Raw genomic sequence first — 19,970 nt, 5'->3', positions numbered from 1 at the left:
AGAAATGTCACCTCCAAAAGGCTAGTCCTGTGATCTTGCGGTGGTCTCTAGGCCTTTCTAAGTGACTAGAATCAGACTTAGAGGTTGTCTCCATAGGGAGGATGTAGAAGCCAAGAAAACAGATGAGACCCCAGAGGGAGAGAGAGAGACTCGCTGACCGGCCATGTAGACAGGGATGTGGTAACATTCCAGCTGAGGTTAGCAGTAGAGATCTGCATGGGACAGAGAGAAAGGGGACCTGGGGTAGGATCCTGTGGGTCTGAGTGCCTGATGGTGTAATTCAGACCAGAGATGCCTCAGGGTCTTCAGGAGGAGATATCCACTTGGATGAGTCAAGAAAGATTTGAAAACCAGGAGCAGCCTAGCCCAAGAGGAAAAGTAGTGCAGACAGTGTCTGAGAGTACAATACCTGGGAGGCACTTCTCCGAGCTGGCATGGACTGCCTGGGAGAGTTAGATCTTGGCAAGGCAGACACAGAAACGAGACAGCTTCTTCAGGGAACCTCACTGTGAGAGGTGAGAGAGCTTAAACTGAATACAGACGACTATTTTGCAGTGATACTCTTCAGAAAATACCAAATTCTATGGGAGATAAAATGTGCTACTCCTTTGAGTGTTGACGGCAGAATAATGGCTAAAAATAGTAGCTAACATTAATTGAGCTATTACTTTGTATGAAATACTATACATGAGTTCTCATTACAACTTCATAAGTAAAATACTGTTCTCAACTCCATTGTACAGACAAGGAACCAGTGGTGTACTACAGCTGGTTCTTACTGTTTTGTGAGAACTCACTGTTGAATTTTTATGATTTTTGTTAGCCAGTTGATATACATTGTTAGCTTGAATTTGGCCTCAGTGGGAATATTTATAACATGCAGATTGGTACGTGCTATGAATTCAGGCCTTTACCCCCAGAGAGGCAGTGTGTTCAACATTTAGCAGCACAGCATTGAAATAGGCTCAAAGAGGGTTAGCAACTTGCCAAGGTTACACAGATGGTAGCAAATGGCAGATCGTACGCCAGTCTCCCTACTTGAAAGCGCATCGTCTTACCCCTATTACCTTAGTGGGGATGCTTTTATATCAAGGACAGGATTGCTCACTTTACTTTGTTATCAAAGAAAAAACGTCTTGCTCACCAAGGACTCTGGGGTTAGGAATGAGGGTCTTTACAGAGCTTTTCTTGAGGGCCTGGAATTCAAGCATTTGGCCTCTCCATAACTCAAGATAGGTACAAAGGAAAAAAAAAATGCATGAACCTAATGCCCTGGCAACATAATGCTGATATGCACATTTTGTATAAATGAATAAATATGTATATTTCTCCCCCATCCCTTCAGTGAATTTCATAAAGGAGAACAGTCAAATTCTCATTCAAAGGATGGGAATGACTGTTATAAAGCAAATTTTGGATGAGCTATTTGTATGGAATGTTCTGAATTACGGAGAAGTAAACATCATTTGCTGTGAGAAGGTCGAGCAGGATGCTGCAAGAGGGATCATTCACATGATTTTGAAGAAGGGTTCAGAAGCCTGTAACCTCTTTCTTAAATCCCTTGAAAAGTGGAACTATCCTCTGTTTCAGGACTTGCATGGACTTAGTAAGTATTAGTTTGCTTTTAGCTGTTCTACAAATAGAATAAATCATGAAGAAGATCCATAATCCCCATGACAGAGCCTCTGCTCTCCTCCCTCCAATGCTCTCATATCACTGGGCATTGGGCTTTGGTTATGTCGAGGAAAAGCTCAGACACTCTCAGGAAAACAAAACAAAACAAAAAACTCCCACTAGGTCACTTGATGGTGAAGCCAAATAAGTAACTCCAGGGTAAGGGAATAAACGATTTAGCATAGTCTGACTTCAGAATCAAACTGGACAATGAAGGCACTTAAGAAGTCAGTGCAGTAGTGCAGTAGTAGTTTTCAACATTCCTTAGTCTGATGAGGACCATCTGTGGACAAGTGGCCCCCAGACTGCCTACTCTGTAATCCCAGCACCATGGTAAAGAGAGCCTGACTGACTAAAGAAGCATGATTCTGCTTTTCATGAAATATTAATTTAGTTTTTCTTTCTTTAAATTAGTCAATTATCTCCTGGCAGATTTTAATCAAGGTTAAGGCTTGATTTGCTGAAAGTTACCCCTGACCATCATTCTCAACCATATCCCCACTATTCTCATGCACTTTCCTTAACCCAAACACTGGCTCCTCTCCTTTCCAATCAGCTGCTACGAAATTTGGTGGTGGAAAGGAAGAAACAGAAGGCAAAAGGGCAAGTAGGGTAAAGGGTAACAGGGAAAAGCAGGAGTAAATATTTGGAACCCTTTCTGCCAGCTCAGAACTGGGGAAGGAAATTAAAGTCACCAAGGGAAGATTCTCAGCCTCACTCCTCCTCCTCCTCCTGAACTCTAGGTTCTGGGGAGACACAGAATTGGATCCTCTTCAACTTCCTCTTCTCTAACAGGTCTTTTTCATCAGATGTCAGAAGAAGACTTAGATGGTTTGGCTCAGGATTTAAAGGACTTATACCATACCCCATCTTTTCTGAACTACTATCCGCTGGGTGAAGATATTGACATTATTTTTAATTTGAAAAGCACCTTCACAGAACCGGTTCTATGGAGGAAGGACCAACACCATCACCGTCTGGAGCAGCTGACCCTGAGTGGCCTGCTGGACACTCTTCAGAGCCCCTGCATCATCGAAGGGGAATCGGGCAAAGGGAAGTCCACTCTGCTGCAGCGAATCGCCATGCTCTGGGCCTCTGGAGAGTGCCAGGCTCTGACCAAGTTCAAATTAGTTTTATTTCTCCGTCTGAGCAGGGCCCAGGGTGGACTCTTCGAAACCCTGTGTGACCAACTCTTGGATATACCTGACACAATCAGGAAGCAGACTTTCATGGCCATGCTACTGAAGCTACGGCAGAGGGTTCTTTTTCTCCTAGATGGCTACAATGAATTCAAGGCCCAGAACTGCCCAGAAATCGAAGCCCTAATAAAGGAAAACCACCGCTTCAAGAATATGGTCATCGTCACCACCACCACGGAGTGCCTGAGGTACATCAGGCAGTTTGGTGCGCTGATTGCCGAGGTGGGGGACATGACCGAGGATAGTGCCCAGGCTGTCATCCGGGAAGTGCTGATAAAGGAGCTCGCTGAAGGCTTGTTGCTCCAAATTCAGAAATCCAGGTGCTTGAGGAATCTGATGAAGACCCCTCTCTTTGTGGTCATCACTTGTGCAATCCAGATGGGGAAAAGTGAGTTCCACTCTAACACACAAACCACACTGTTCTGTGCCTTCTACGATCTGCTAATAAATAAAAACAAGCACAAACGTAAAGGGGTGGCTCCAAGTGAGGTCACTCGGAGCCTGGACCACTGTGGGGACCTAGCTCTGGAGGGCGTGTTCTCCCACAGGTTTGATTTTGAACCGGACGACTTGTCCAGTGTGAACGAGGATGTCCTGCTGACAACGGGACTCCTCTGTAAATACACAGCTCAACGGTTCAAGCCGAAGTATAAATTCTTTCATAAATCATTCCAGGAGTACACAGCAGGACGCAGACTCAGCAGTTTATTGACGTCTGAAGAGCCAGCAGAGGTGACCAAGGGGAACGGTCACTTGCAGAAAATGGTTTCCATTTCAGACATTACATCCAAGTACAGCAACCTGCTCCTGTATACGTGTGGGTCATCTGTCGAAGCCACCCGGACTGTTCTGAAACACCTGGCATCAGTGTATCAACATGGCAGCCTCGGTGGGCTTTTCGTCACCAAGAGGCCTCTCTGGAGGCAGGAATCTATGCAAAATGTGAAAAGCACCACTGTGCAAGAAATTCTGAAAGCCATAAACATCAACTCCTTTACAGAGTGTGGCATCAATTTATTCTGTGAGAGTATATCCACATCAAACCTGAGAGAAGAATTTGAAGCTTTCTTTCATGGTAAAAGCCTACATATCAACTCAGAGAACATCCCTGATTACTTATTTGACTTCTTTGAAAACTTGCCTAATTGTGCAAGTGCTCTGGACTTTGTTAAACTAGACCTGTACGGGGGAGCTGTGGCTTCGCAGGATGAGACCGCAGAAGACGCAAGCAGGATCCACATGCAGGAGTCCTCAGGAACCTACATTCCCAGCAGGGCTGTGTCTTTGTTCTTCAACTGGAAGTAGGAATTCAAGACATTGGAGGTCACACTCCGGGATTTCTGCAAGTTGAATAAGCAAGATATCAAATACCTGGGGAAAATATTCAGCTCTGCTACAAGCCTCAGGTTGTACATTAAGAGATGTGCCGGCGTGGCTGGAAGCCTCAGTTCGGTCCTCAGCACCTGTAAGAACATTCATTCCATCATAGTGGAAGCCAGTCCCCTCGCCTTAGAAGACGAGCGGCATATCACATCTGTGACAAACCTGCACACCTTAAGTATTCATGACCTAGGGACTCAACGGCTACCAGGTATTGTAAACATCAGCAGTTTAAGCTTTAATCAAACCTGGCTAGTTACTGTGGAAATATTAGATATTATTTGTTTTGCTTGAAATTTTCTAATAGTTTCTACTAGTGTCAGGACTTGGAAGGGAAGTGGAAGGGCTTGGGAGAGACTTCCATGTCGGGGGAAGGCTGTCAGACTGGGAGGCCCTAGGAAGGATTCCCATAGCTGAAGCTCTGTAGTCTGACTGAATAGCTATGTAGTATATATATGGTAAATGTGTGTGTTCGTATGTTTGTGTGTGTATACAGTAGGTTAAGCTTGTCTTCTGTGAACCCTCCCTCTTGTCAGCATCTCTGTCTTAACCCAACATTCACTGCTTTCCTGCCAAGTAGCACCCCTCCTTCTTTGGAGTCTGGGAGGAAATCCAACCATAAACTAATCACCTGCAGAAGCTGGTGGCTAACTTTGTCACTAGATTCTCATCTAGGAAATTGCAGCACATCCAGCCCCAGCCCCACCCCAAGTATCATTCACTTTGAAGGAAGATTTTGGGAACAGTTTTTGTCGAACATGAAGAAATTCCAGACTTCAGACGCATACATGTGGGTTCAATCTTTCTGGGTAAAGGGGAGTTTTCCCCAGATTCACAATAACACTAAAGGTGAGTGTCTCCCTTACCTGTGTAGTCCAGCCACACCTGTGTAGATCCGTCCTGTTGCCCAGAGCAGGGGCTGCTGAGTTCTGTGAAGCTATGGGCCGGCAGGAGCCTTGTTCTACATGACTGTAATCTGAGATTCGTTTTCATCCACAAGTGGTTTCCCATTCGGCTCTGCCTCACTTGTCACCCTGTAGAGGACATTTTCTATCATTTTAAGAATCGAGAATCTTTTGTACAGATAAGCTTTGCAACCTCCTACTCAATGCAGGAAGGCCTTCTATAAGATTCTGGATAGTCACTCAGACTTTATTAGACTACTTTCTGTGTTAGGAGGCTTACCATCTTCTCTTGATGGCCATTCGTTTGTGCTGATATTGCAAACCGGTCACTTACATGCTGAATTTGACCTACATATAATTAAAAATTTTCTTTTTAATGTTTGCCAATATTTTGTTCTTAATATTTTAAATTTATTTTTTGAGTAATATATTTACATGGTCCAAATTATAAAACAATCTATGATGAAAAGTCTTCCGTTCTCTCTCCCCTAGCTATGACTCTTCTCCCTAAAGGAGTTGCCACCATTTTGAAATTGGGAAATAGCACGTGAAAATACAGGTTTCTCATTCCTCTTGAAAATTATAGATTTGATAACTGCACTTGGTAACAACTGGCTAGAGCTTCATGATCTGTTCCTACACTCTTTGGAAAGACACATAATCTCCAGTTGGGCACAAAGCCCACCTGTTCTACTTCTTGTAATAACATCATCTCCCTGGCCCTCTTTGACATTTGAGTTTGCAATCAGCACTTATTTTTTCTTATAGCTAGAATCTAGTCACTACTGAAAGACATGTTGGTTATTTCCAGTTTGGGCAATTATAGATAGAACTACTATAAACATTCTTATGAAAGTTTTTTAAGTGAAAGTAAGTTTTCAATTCACTTGGGTAAATATGTAGGATTAGCGTTGCTGAGCCATATGACAAGTGCTTGTTTAACTTTTTAGGAACCTTCCAAGCTATTTTCCACTTTGTACATTTTACATTTTCAGTAGCAATACATGAGAATTTTAGTTGCTCTGCATTCTCACTAGCATTTAGTATTATTTCTGTTTTTCTCTTTTTGTCATTTTACAATAAGAAAAAAAAAAAACCAGACAATACCAAGTGCTGATGAGGATGTGGAGCAGCTGGAACTCTGTGTATAGTGTTATATCATCAGAGTTGGCTAATAAAAGTTGAAAATTCTTCAAGTGCTTGTTTGCAACTTAGTGAAATGTCTCTTCAAGTTTTTACCCATTTTTTAAAAAGTATTTATTTATATTTTTATTTTGGCTGTGCCGGGTCTTAGTTGCATCACATGGGATCTTCGTTGTGGCATGTGGGATCTTTAGCTGTGGCATGCGGGCTCTTAGTTGCAGCATGCAGACTTCTTAGTTGTGGCTTGCGGACTCTTAGTTGTGGCATGCATTCAGGATCTAGTTCCCTGACCAGGGATTGAACCTGGGCCCTCTGCATTGGGAGCACGGAGTCTTACCCACTGGACCACCAGGGAAGTCCCTACCCATTTTTAATTGGGTCAATTTGTTTTCTTAATGTTGAGTTTTAAGTGTTTTTTTTTTAATGTATTCACGATACAAGTCCTTTGTGAGATAAGTGATTTGAAAATATTTTCTCCCAATCTGTAGCTAGTCTTTTCATTCTTTAACAGTGTCTTTCATAGAACAAAAGTTTTACATTTTGTTGCCGTCCATTTTTTTTCTTTATGAATCATGCTTTTGGTGTCATGTCTAAGAACTCTTTGCATAACTCCAGGTCATGATGATTTTTTCCTATATTTTCTTTTAAAGTTTTATGTTTTACATTTAGATCTATGATCCATTTTGAGTTAACATTTGTGTAAGGTGTGAAGTTTAGATCAAGGTTCATTTTTCTTCCCTATGGATATCCAGTTGTTCTGTTTATTGAAATTACTATTCTTTCATGTTTGAATAGCCTTTATATCTTTGCTCAAATTTTTTGGCTATAGTTGTATGGGTGAATTTCTGGATACTATTTTCCATTGATCTTTCATTTGCCAATACCCTTGTCTATCCCTTGCCAATACTACATTGTCTTAGTAACTTTTACTTTATAGTAAGTCATAAAATTGGGTAGTGTTATTTCTCCAACTTTCTTCTTCTTTTTCAAAATAATTTTAAAATATTCTAGTTCCTTTGTCCTTCCATATAAATTTTAGAATCACATTTTTTTTTTTTTTTTTTTTTTTGGCTGCATCGCACAGCCTGTGGGATCTTAGTTCCCCAACCAGGGATTGAACCTGAGCCCTTAGCAGTGAAATCACAGAGTCCTAACCATTGGACTGCCAGGAAATTCCCAAGAATCACATTGTTTATATCGTCAAACACTCTTCTTGGGATCTTGGTTGGAATTACATTAAATCTATGGAAAAATTTAGGGAGAATTGACATTGTTATTATGTTGAATCTATGACCATGGTTTCTCTTTCCATTTGTTTAGATTTTCCTTGATTTCTTTTTTCACCATTTTGTACTTTTCATCATGTTGATTGTGTATATTTTTTTAGATTTATACCTTTTTCTTTCTTTTGGAGCTATTGTAAATGGTAATTTTAAAAAATTTGGTTACCAATTATTTATTGCTACTACAGAAATACAGTTGATTTTTGTGTGTTGATCTTGTACTCTATACCTTTGATAAACTTATTTCATGTCCCTTCCAAAAGGATTATTTTCATTTCTTCCTTTCCAATTTTGTATTCCTTTTATTTATTCATTTTTTAAAATAAATTTATTTAGTTATCTTTGGCTGCGTTGGGTCTTCGTTGCTGCGCACGGGCTTTCTCTAGTTGCGGCGAGCAGGGGCTACTGTTGGTTGCGGTGTGCGGGCTTCTCATTGCGATGGCTTCTCTTGTTGCGGCGCACAGGCTCTAGGTGCGTAGGTGGGCTCTAGAGCGCGGGCTCAGTCGTTGTGGTGCACAGGCTTAGTTGCTCTGCAGCATGTGGGATCTTCCCAGACCAGGGATCGAACCCATGTCCCCTGCATTGGCAGGCGGATTCTTAACCACTGCGCCACCAGGGAAGTCCCTGTATTCCTTTTATTTCATTTTCTTGCCTTACTGCACTGATTATGACTTGCAGTATAGTGTTGAATAGGAGAGGTGAAAGTGAACATCCTTCCTTGTTCCTGATCCTAGGGAGTAAGCATTCAAACTTTCACCATGAAGTGTGATGCTAACTGTAGTTTTTTTGAAGGTGCCTTTTATCAGGTTGGGGAAGTGTCCTATTCCTAGGTTGCTGAGAATTTTTATCATGAATGGTGATTGGATTGTATCAACTATTTTTGCTGTATCAATTTATATGATCATGTAGTTTTTCTTCGTTAGACTGTTAATATAGTGAAGTACATGGATTGATTTCCAAATATCAAAACAGTCCTGCATTCCCTGTATGAAGCTCACTTGGTGGTAGTATAATATTCTTTTTGTATATGGCTGGACTCCTTGGTAATATTTTGTTGAGGATTTCATAAGTGATATTGGTTTGAAGTTTTCTTTTGTTTTATTCCCTTAGTCTGGGTTTCAGATTGGTTAATGGTAGTGTCATAAAATGAGTTGGGAAGTGTTGTCTGTATTTCTGTTTCCTGGAAATGATTGTGTAGAATTGGTGTTATTTCTTCTTTGAAAGTTTGGTAGAATCTGCAAGTTAAATTACCTGTGCCTGCAGCTTTCTTTTTTGGAAAATTTTAAACTACAAATTCAATTTCCTTAGTTATACAGGACTATTCAGATTACTTATGTAATGTTGGGTAAGTTTTACTAGTTTGTGCCTTTCAAGAAATTGTGCAATTTTGTCTACGTTGTCAAATTTATGCATGTAGATTTGTTCATATTATTCTCTATCCTTTTAACATCTGTGATTTCTGTAATGATATCTTCCCTTTCATTTCTGATATTGGTAACTTGTTATTCCTCATTTTTTGTCAGTCTTGCTAGAAATTTATCAATTTTATTGATCTTTTCAAAGATATAGCTTTTAATTTCCATTGATTTTTCCCTATTGTTTCTGTTTGTGATTTGTTATTGATTTCTGCCCTTATCTTTATTATTTTATTGCTTCGTCTTGCATTGGGTTTATTTTGCTCTTCTCTCTCTAGTTTCTGAAGTAGTAAGCTTAGGTTGTTGATTTGAAAACTTTCCTTATTTCTTTTTTTTTTTAAAAGAGAGAGCTGCTCTTTTTATTTATTTATTTATTTATTTATGGCTGTGTTGGGTCTTCGTTTCTGTGCTAGGGATTTCTCTAGTTGCAGCAAGTGGGGGCCACTCTTCATCGCGGTGCGTGGGCCTCTCATTATCGTGGCCTCTCTTGTTGTGGAGCACAGGCTCCAGACGTGCAGGCTCAGTAATTGTGGCCCACGGGCCCAGTTGCTCTGCGGCATGTGGGATCTTCCCAGACCAGGGCTCGAACCCCTGTCCCCTGCATTGGCAGGCAGACTCTCAACCACTGCGCCACCAGGGAAGCCCTCCTTATTTCTAATATAAGCATTCAATGCTCTAAACCTCCCTTTAAGTAACTGTTAACTGGAGATTTTGATATATTTTATTTTTATTTCTGTATTTTTCAAAATATTGTCTAATTTTCCTTGAGACTCCCTGTTTGATCCATGCTTGTTTAGAAGTGTGTTGTTTAATTTCCAACTGTTTGGAGATTTCCCAGTTATCTTTCTGTTATTGTTTTCCATTGTAATTCCATTATATTTTGAAAACATGCTTTTAGCTAAGGAAGATCCCCATCTCTCACCAAAAAAATATATTTTCGTGTCAATTTCATGAGCATTTCTTGCCCATAGTGACAACTAAAATCTTTTGATTGGTAATAGAAATATAGTAAATGACAGCTGAACACAGTCCAATCCCTTTTCTTTGGCAGGTGGTCTGACTGACAGCTTAGGTAATTTGAAGAACCTTATGAAGCTCATACTGGATAATATTAAGATGAATGAGGAAGATGCTATAAAACTAGGTCAGATTTTTGTTTTCTCTAATATATTTACTAATACAAGTTTGATAATAAGAACAGATAATAATACAAGTTTGATAATAACAAGTTTGATAATAAGAACAGCTAAGACTCTTTGACACTGGCTGTGTCTATACAAGGCAAGGACGCCTTTATGTACTTGGTGTCTTAATGCATTTCCTTTCCTTTTTTTTTTTTTTGCAGCTGAAGGTCTGACAAATCTGAAAAAGATGTGTTTACTTCGTTTGACCCGCTTGTCTGATATAGGGGAGGGAATGGATTACATAGTCAAGTCTCTGGCAGCTGAACCCTGTGACCTTAAAGAAATCCAATTAGTCTCCTGCTGCCTGTCAGGAAATGCTGTGAAAACCATAGGTAACTGCTGCCTGCATTATGAAAACAGTGTAAGAAAACATGCGATATTTTCATACTAAGGCATGCTAAGTCTCTCAAATGGAAATTTAATTTTTAGGGAAACTGGAAAAGACAATAAAGACCTCTAGGTAATATCTAACTTGTTTTTAATGACCTTCCTCATGACTGGAATGAAAATTTATTATGGATGAATAATAGGAGAGAATTTCAGGATAACTGAAGATGTCATTTTAAGAAAAGGTAAAGAGGAAGAAAATAAGAAATAGGTGCTTGAAGCTTGGCACATATTCTGTTATATAATAACAGCTTAATAAAAATTTGGATGAATGGATAAATAAGTGATTGAGAAGCAGAGAGAGAAGGATTTCCTTAAATGTTTTCAGGCTTTCCAATGCTTACCTATTGCCCTGTTAAGATGGAGTTAATGTGCATCAATATGAGTTGAGTCTTTTGAGTTCTTAAAGTGTGCATATACCAAGTATGGAGAAACCTTTGCATATTTCTGGATAAACTAGATATGTTCGATTCAGATTTTTTTTAATTTAGATTTTGGTAAAAAAGATGGTCTAGCCCTTTTAAAAACAGAATACACAACTGCTAGGAGTCTGTAAAGTTTCCTAAGGAAACTATTTATATGCCAACATAAACCAAAAGCTAGAGAAACCCAGGATTAGAAAAGGCCAGATAAACAACGGAAAGCATGAGAATGATGAGCATACTCCTTTACTTCTCTACTTGCCCTGCAGAGAGAAAGGTTTAGAACTGAAAATAGCAGCTGTACCCTTTTTAAGAGGAGTTCTGCAGGTTTTTTATTTTAAACCAAATCCCAGAAGATATTTTATTCTAAGAAAAGGGGTCATATGATTGCTTAAAAATAATAATATCTAATATTATAACAAGAGTATATATTCATTAAAAATTTGACTAATTTTTTAAAGGAGATTTTTCTCATTAGTCTTGATAGGAAAAACTTCAAGTAAATTAAACAACCATGATAAATATCTGAAATGAAAAGAATTAAGCAGTGATCAGCTAGAGTGATGGCATTTTATGATTAATGTTTACATGTAATATAGTTTTCCAAATTTTAACCTCAGTATGTTTGTGTCTTTGTCATTAAAATACATGTCTTATAGATGGAGTTGGGTCTTGCTTTAAAAAAAAAAAATCTAGTCTTATTAATCTCTTTAACTGGAGTGTTTAATCCATTTACATTTAATGTAATTATTTATAGGACTAGATTTCCATCAGTCATTTTGCTATTTGTTTTCTATTTTTCTCAACTGTCTTTTTTTAATTTCTAAGTTTTTATTATTAGTATCACCACTATGACATTAACAAAATCATCTAAACTGAGTACACAAAGAACAGCTCGTCTCATCTGGTTTTTGTTCCTTTGTTTCTCCTTCATGATAGGGCATTTTAGAATTGTAAGTGCCCTCACAGTTTATTTAGTTCACCTTCCTTATTCTAAAGATGAAGACACTGAGGCTTAGAGAAATGGAGTGACTTTACTAAAGTGACATAAAAACTATATTCCCGGATGCTTTAGGCTTTTTGTGAACTCAATTTTTTTAGTCAGAACTTAGAACAAGGAAATATCCGTGCACCAGTCATAGTCATGGCAATTGGGGGTTAAACCTATCCAGATACTTTTTGAAATAAATAAATTAATCAAGTCAAATAATAGTTTTATACTATCAACAAAGAAAACAAGGACTCAGAATTCTTCTAAGGATATTTTAAAATGCATTTATAGTTCCCTGAAAGTCTTGTTGTTTTGGATTAAAAAAATTTTTTTTGCAGCTCAGAATCTTCACAACTTGGCCAAACTGAGCATTCTTGATTTATCTGAAAATCATCTGGAAAAGGATGGAAATGAAGCTCTTCAGGAACTAAGTAAGAATGACAATTTAGGGACTTCCCTGGTAGTCCAGTGGCTAAGACTCTGCACTTCCACTGAAGGGGGCGGTGCAGGTTCAATCCCTGGTCAGGGAACTAAGATCCCACATGCAGTGCTGTGTGGCCAAAAAAAAAAAAAAAACGAATTGATAACTTAGCCAAAATCAAATACTCAAATAGTCATCATTATCAGATACTCAAATAGTCTTTTATCCACATATGCCTTACTAGATGGACCTTAAGTAAGTCATTTAGCCCTTCCTTAAACTGCCCTTGAGGAATACAGGCCCATGGCTTTTGAGTTACCAGTTTTCCCATACTCACTGCACCTGAGACTCCCACCTGCTTGTCTCCTTCTAGTGAGCTAGTGTCTGAGAGTAAGTGATATTCAAGACAAATCTGCTTAAGTTAGTGATAAGAGTTTTAAGGTGTGATAATGCTACTGTGATTATGTTAGAATTAAAAAACCTGATACTTAACTGTCTGAGATTTGCTTCAAAATAATATAGAAGGGAAGGAATTTGATGACGATGAAGCAAGGTTGTCCATGATTCAGGGTTTGTTGAAAGTTGGCTTATTAGTACATATAATTTCATTATACTGTTCTGTATGTTTGTATATTCTTGAACACTTCCTGTAAAAATATTAACAAAAAAACCAAGTAGATCCTTATTGCACATTGAGCAGGCTGCAGAGGTAAAAATCATTCCTTCTCCCACATCAATTTTGAGATGGATCCAATTCCTGAACTGCTCTCTGGTTCTTCAAGTTGACAGGCTGCACATCTTAGAACAGCTAAACGTGCTGATGCTGCCCTGGTGTGGTGATGGACGAGTCAGCTTGGCCAGGCTGCTGGAGCAACTGAAGGGGGCCCCACAGCTCATCAAGCTTGGGCTGAGAAACTGGAGACTCACAGATGCAGAGATTAGAATTCTAGGTAGGTATATGCACGGAGCCAAGAGAAAAGAAGTTAGCCCTCACAAAGTTCTTCAGTTGGCTTGCTCTATTTAGTTAGTTAGTTAGCATCTTTATTTATTTATTTGCCTCCTCTTTTTTATATAAATATATTGAAAGAGGGTTCATACATGTTAAGGAGTAAAATGATTGAAAACACTGGCCTGCCTTCAGGTTTTTAAGCATTTCACCTACAGTGTTAAAAGGAAAAACATTCATGTTATCTGACAAGGTGTATCGTGTTAGGAATTGCTCTTCTAGCCTTAACTGTCTGAAATTCAGCAACGCCCTTTCAATCTTGGGAAATATTTTTACGTCACTTGGGTATTCAAAACATGTAAAGGTAAGTGCAACTTTATGTAAATGGGGTCATGGAATATCTTTAAGTAGCTGTGATATAATCCAGGAACAAACAGAGATACATAAATGACTGAAGACAATGATAGTTTCAGGCAGTCGATGAAGGGTCTGCATGCTCTCTGTATTAGTTATCAATGTCTGTGTAAGATTACCCCAAAACTTAGTGGCTTAAAACAACTATAAACATTATCTCACGTTTCGGTGGGTCAGGAATTTGGAAGCAGCTTACCTGGGTGGTTCTGGCTTAGGCTCTGTCATGACTGGGGCTGCTGGAGACCTGCTTCCAAGGTGGCTCCTCACTTGGTCGGCAGGTTAATGCTGGCTGTTGGCTGGAGGCCTTAGTTTCTCATGCCTGGACCTCTCCATAGACTGCTTGCATGTCTTCACAACATGGCAGCTCACTTCCTCCAGAGCAAGAAATCCAAGGGAGAACCAATTAGAAGTTGCAATATCTTTTATGACCTAGCCTTGGAAGACCATTTCTGGTCATCTCTGCTGTGTCCTATGGGTTACCCAGGTCAGCCCAATCCACTGTGGGAGGGGACAACACAGAGGAGTGAATACTAGGAGATGAGAATCATTGGAGCCAACTTGAAGGCTGACTACCATATTACCTGAGGCAAAGGACTAGTGAAAACAGCCTTGACTGCCTTCATTTCCCTCACGGATTGTCTAGAATATATTCATAGTATATATATCATAAAACTTACCATTTTAACCATTTTTAAGTCTACAGTTTTGCGGCATTCACATTCTTATGCAACCACCATCACCATCCATCTCCAGAACTTTTTCATTCTCCCTGGCTGAAACTCTACCCATTAAAGACTAACTCCCCTCTTTTAAAAACCTTCTCTCTTAGAGATGCGTATGTCTTTAAGTCCTTACGCTGCCCAAAGGTTTTTTTTCTTTTTTTTTTTATAAGGATAATTTTTTTTTTTAAATCTTATTTTACTTAATTTATTTTTTTATATTTTTTATTTTTGGCTGTGTTGGGTCTTCGTTTCTGTGCGAGGGCTTTCTCCAGTTGCGGCAAGTGGGGGCCACTCTTCATTGCGGTGCGCGGGCCTCTCACTATCGTGGCCTCTCTTGTTGTGGAGCACAGGCTCCAGACGCGCAGGCTCAGTAGTTGTGGCTCACGGGCCTAGTTGCTCCGTGGCATGTGGGATCTTCCCAGACCAGGGCTCGAACCCGTGTCCCCTGCACTGGCAGGCAGACTCTCAACGACTGCGCCACCAGGGAAGCCCGGTTTTTTTTTTTTAAACATCTTTATTGGAGTATAATTGCTTTACAATGGTGTGTTAGTTTCTGCTTTATAACAAAGTGAATCAGCTATACATATACATATATCCCCATATCTCCTCCCTCTTGTGTCTCGCTTCCACCCTCCCTATCCTACCCCTCTAGGTGGTCACAAAGCACGGAGCTGATCTCCCTGTGCTATGTGGCTGCTTCGCACTTGCTATCTATTTTACATTTGGTAGTGTATATATGTCCATGCCACTCTCTCACTTTGTCCCAGCTTACCCTTCCCCATCCCCGGGTCCTCAAGTCCATTCTCTACGTCTGCGTCTTTATTCCTCTCCTGCCCCCAGGTTCTTTGGAACCTTTTATTTTTTTTTTTAGATTCCATATATATATGTTAGCATATGGTATCTGTTTTTCTCTTTCTGACTTACTTCACTCTGTATGACAGTCTCTAGGTCCATCCACCTCACTACAAACAACTCAGTTTTGCTTCTGTTTAACGGCTAAGTAATATTCCATTGTATATATGTGACACATCTCCTTTATCCATTCATCTGGCTATGGACACTTAGGTTGCTTCTATGTCCTGGCTATTGTAAATAGAGCTGCAGTGAACATTGTGGTACATGACTCTTTTTGAATTATGGTTTTCTCAGGGGATATGCCCAGTAGCGGGATTGCTGGGTCATATGGTAGTTCTATTTTTAATTTTTAAAGGGAACTCCATACTGTTCTCTATAGTGGCTGTATCAATTTACATTCCCACCACCAGTGCAAGAGGGTTCCCTTTTCTCCACACCCTCTCCAGCTTTTATTGTTTGTAGATTTTTTGATGATGGCCATTCTGACTGGTGTGAGATGATACCTCATTTTAGTTTTGATTTGCATTTCTCTAATGATTAGTGATGTTGAGCATCCTTTCATGTGTTTGTTGGCAATATGTATATCTTCTTTGGAGAAATGTCTATTTAGGTCGTCTGCCCATATTTGGATTGGGTTGTTTGTTTTTTTGATATTGAGCTGCATGAGCTGGTTGTAAATTTTGGAGATTAATCCTTCGTCAGTTGCTTCATTTGCAAATATTTTCTCTCATTCTGAGGGTTGTCTCTTCATCTTGTTTATGGTTTCCTTTACTGTACAAAAGCTAAGTTTCATTAGGTCCCATTTGTTTATTTTTGTTTTTATTTCCATTTCTCTAGGAGGTGGGTCAAAAAGGATCTTGCTGTGATTTATGTCAGAGAGTGTTCTGCCTATGTTTTCCTCTAAGAGTTTTATAGTGTCTGGCCTTAAATTTAGGTCTTTAATCCATTTTGAATTTATTTTTGTGTAAGGTGTTAGGGAGTGTTCTAATTTCATTCTTTTACATGTAGCTGTCCAGTTTTCCCAGCACCGCTTATTGAAGAGGCTGTCTTTTCTCCATTGTATATTCTTGCCTCCTTTTCAAAAATAAGGTGACCATATGCGCATGGGTTTATCTCTGGGCTTTCTATCCTGTTCCATTGATCTATATTTCTGTTTCAGTGCCAGTACCATACTGACTTGATTACTGTAGCTTTGTAGTATAGTCTAAAGTCAGGGCGCCTGATTCCTCCAGCTCCGTTTTTCTTTCTCAATATTGCTTTCACTATTTGGGGTCTTTTGTGTTTCCATACAAATTATGAATTTTTTTGTTCTAGTTCTGTGAAAAATGCCAGTGGTAGTTTGATAGGGATTGCATTGAATCTGTAGATTGCTTTGGGTAGTATAGTCATTTTCACAATGTTGATTCTTCCAATCCAAGAACATGGTATATCTCTCCATCTGTTGGTATCATCTTTAATTTTTTTCATCAGTGTCTTATAGTTTTCTGCATACAGGTCTTTTGTCTCCTTAGGTAGGTTTATTCCTAGCTATTTTATACTTTTTGTTGCAATGGTAAATGGGAGTGTTTCCTTAATTTCTCTTTCAGATTTTTCATCATTAGTGTATAGGAATGCAAGAGATTTCTGTGCATTAATTTTGTATCCTGCAACTTTACCAAATTCATTGATTAGCTCTACTAGTTTTCTGGTGGCATCTTTAGGATTCTCTATGTATAGTATCATGTCATCTGCAAACAGTGACACCTTTACTTCTTCTTTTCCAATTTGGATTCCTTTTATTTCTTCTCCTTTTCTGATTGCTGTGGCTAAAACTTGCGAAACTGTGTTGAATAATAGTGGTGAGAGTGGGCAACCTTGTCTTGTTCCTGATCTTAGAGGAAATGGTTTCAGTTTTTCACCATTGACAACGATGTTGGCTGTGGGTTTGTCAGATATGGCCTTTATAATGTTGAGGTAAGTTCCCTCTATGCCTACTTTCTGGAGGGTTTTTATCACAAATGGGTGTTGAATTTTGTCGAAAGCTTTTTCTGCATCTATTGAGATGATCATATGGTTTTTCTCCTTCAATTTGTTAATATGGTTTATCACATTGATTGATTGGTGTGTATATAGAAGAATCCTTGCATTCCTGGGATAAACCCCACTTGATCATGGTGTATGATCCTTTTAATGTGCTGTTGGATTCTGTTTGCTAGTAGTTTGTTGAGGATTTTCACATCTATGTTCATCAGTGATATTGGCCTGTAGTTTTCTTTCTTTGTGACATCTTTGTCCAGTTTTGGTATCAGGGTGATGGTGGCCTCGTACAATGAGTTTGGGAGTGTTCCTCCCTCTGCTATACTTTGGAAGAGTTTGAGAAGGATAGGTGTTAGCTCTTCTCTAAATGTTTGATAGAATTCACCTGTGAAGCCATCTGGTCCAGGCTTTTGTTTCTTGGAAGATTTTTAGTCACAGTCTCAATTTCAGTGCTTGTGATTGGTCTGTTTATATTTTCTATTTCTTCCTGGTTCAGTCTTAGAAGGTTGTGCTTTTCTAAGAATTTGTTCATTTCTTCCAGGTTGTCCATTTTATTGGCATATAGTTGCTTGTAGTAATCTCTCATGATTCTTTGTATTTCTGCAGTGTCAGTTGTTACTTCTCCTTTTTCATTTCTAATTCTATTGATTTAAGTCTTCTGCCTTTTTTTTCTTGATGAGTCTGGCTAGTGGTTTATCAATTTTGTTTATCTTCTCAAAGAACCAGCTTTTAGTTTTATTGATCTTTGCTATCGTTCCCTTCATTTCTTTTTCATTTATTTCTGATCTTTATGATTTCTTTCTTTCTGCAAACTTTGGGGGTTTTTTTGTTCTTCTTTCTCTAATTGCTTTAGCTGTAAGGTTAGGTTATTTGAGATGCTTTTTGTTTCTTGAGGTAGGATTGTATTGCTATAAACTTTCCTCTTAGAACTGCTTTTGCTGCATCCCATAGGTTTTGGGTTGTCGTGTTTTCATTGCCACTTGTCTCTAGGTATTTTTTGATTTCCTCTTTGATTTCTTCAGTGATCTCTTGGTTATTAAGCAGTGTATTGTTTAGCCTCCACATCTTTGTATTTTTTACAGATTTTTTTCCAGTAATTGATATCTACTGTCATAGCATTGTGGTCAGAAAAGGTACTTGATACAATTTCAATTTTCTTAAATTTACCAAAGCTTGACTTGAGACCCAAGATATGATCCTGGAGAATGTTCCGTGAGCACTTGAGAAGAAAGTGTATTCTGTTGTTTTTGGATGGAATGTCCTATAAATATCAATTAAATCCATCTTATTTAATGTATCATTTAAAGCTTGTGTTTCCTTGTTTATTTTCATTTTGGATGATCTGTCCATTTGTGAAAGTGGGGTGTTAAAGTCCCCTACTATGATTGTGTTACTGTCAATTTCCCCTTTTATGGCTGTTAGCATTTGCCTTATGTATTGAGGTGCTCCTATGTTGGGTGCATAAATATTTACAATCGTTATATCTTCTTCTTGGATTGATCCCTTGATCATTATGTAGTGTCCTTCTTTGTCTCTTGTAATAGTCTTTATTTTAAAGTCTATCTTGTCTGATATGAGAATTGCTACTCCAGCTTTCTTGTGATTTCCCTTTGCATGGAATATCTTTTTCCATCCTCTCACTTTGTTTGTATGTGTCCCTAGGTCTGAAGTGGGTCTCTTGTAGACAGCATATATACGGGTCTTGTTTTTGTATCCATTCGGCTAGTCTGTGTCTTTTGGTGGAAGCATTTAATCCATTTACATTTAAGGTAATTATCAATATGTATGCTCCCATTACCATTTTCTTAATTGTTTTGGGTTTGTTATTGTAGGTCTTTTCCTTCTCTTGTGTTTCCTGCCTAGAGAAGTTCCTTTAGCATTTGTTGTAAAGCTGGTTTGGTGGTGATGAATTCTCTTAGCTTTTGCTTGTCTGTAAAGGTTTTAATTTCTCCATCAAGTCTGAATGAGATGCTTGCTGGGTAATCTTGGTTGTAGGTTTTTCTCTTTCATCACTTTAAATATGTCTTGCCACTTCCTTCTGGCTTGCAGAGTTTCTGCTGAAAGATCAGCTGTTGACCTTATGGGGATTCCCTTGTATGTTATTTGTTGTTTTTCCCTTGCTGCTTTTAATATTTTTTCTTTGAATTTAATTTTTGATAATTTGATTAATATGTGTCTTGGTGTGTTTCTCCTTGGATTTATCCTGTATGGGACTCTCTGCGCTTCCTGGACTTGATTATTTCCTTTCCCATATTAGGGAAGTTTTCAACTATAATCTCTTCAAATATTTTCTCAGTCCCTTTCTTTTTCTCTTCTTCTTCTGGGACCCCTATAATTCGAATGTTGGTGCATTTAATGTTGTCTCAGAAGTCTCTAAGACTGTCCTCAATTCTTTTCATTTTTTTTTCTTTATTCTGCTCTGCAGTAGTTATTTCCACTATTTTATCTTCCAGGTCACTTATCCGTTCTTCTGCCTCAGTTATTCTGCTATTGATTCCTTCTAGAGAATTTTTAATTTCATTGTGTTGTTCATCATTGTTCGTTGCTCTTTAGTTCTTCTAGGTCCTTGTTAAACGTTTCTTGTATTTTCTCCATTCTGTTTCTGAGTTTTTG

General features: G+C 38.8%; 1 protein-coding gene across 1 annotated transcript in view; it reads left to right on the top strand.

Annotated features, from left to right (window-relative positions):
* Nucleotides 1-291: 291 nt before the first annotated feature.
* NLRC4 (NLR family CARD domain containing 4) overlaps nucleotides 292-19,970 on the top strand; it is a 31,225-nt gene continuing 11,546 nt past the window's right edge. The window contains 7 exon segments of the mRNA XM_061210877.1: nucleotides 292-451; nucleotides 1,346-1,606; nucleotides 2,470-4,464; nucleotides 10,051-10,143; nucleotides 10,345-10,515; nucleotides 12,322-12,414; nucleotides 13,187-13,354. Coding sequence (XP_061066860.1) covers nucleotides 292-451; nucleotides 1,346-1,606; nucleotides 2,470-4,464; nucleotides 10,051-10,143; nucleotides 10,345-10,515; nucleotides 12,322-12,414; nucleotides 13,187-13,354 — 2,941 coding nt within the window.

The sequence above is a fragment of the Eubalaena glacialis genome, chromosome 14, assembly GCF_028564815.1.
Source record: "Eubalaena glacialis isolate mEubGla1 chromosome 14, mEubGla1.1.hap2.+ XY, whole genome shotgun sequence".
In the NCBI taxonomy this organism is placed as follows: domain Eukaryota; kingdom Metazoa; phylum Chordata; class Mammalia; order Artiodactyla; family Balaenidae; genus Eubalaena; species Eubalaena glacialis.
The sequence above is the reverse complement of the archived record's forward strand: the minus strand, read 5'-3'. Positions and strand labels throughout refer to the sequence as shown.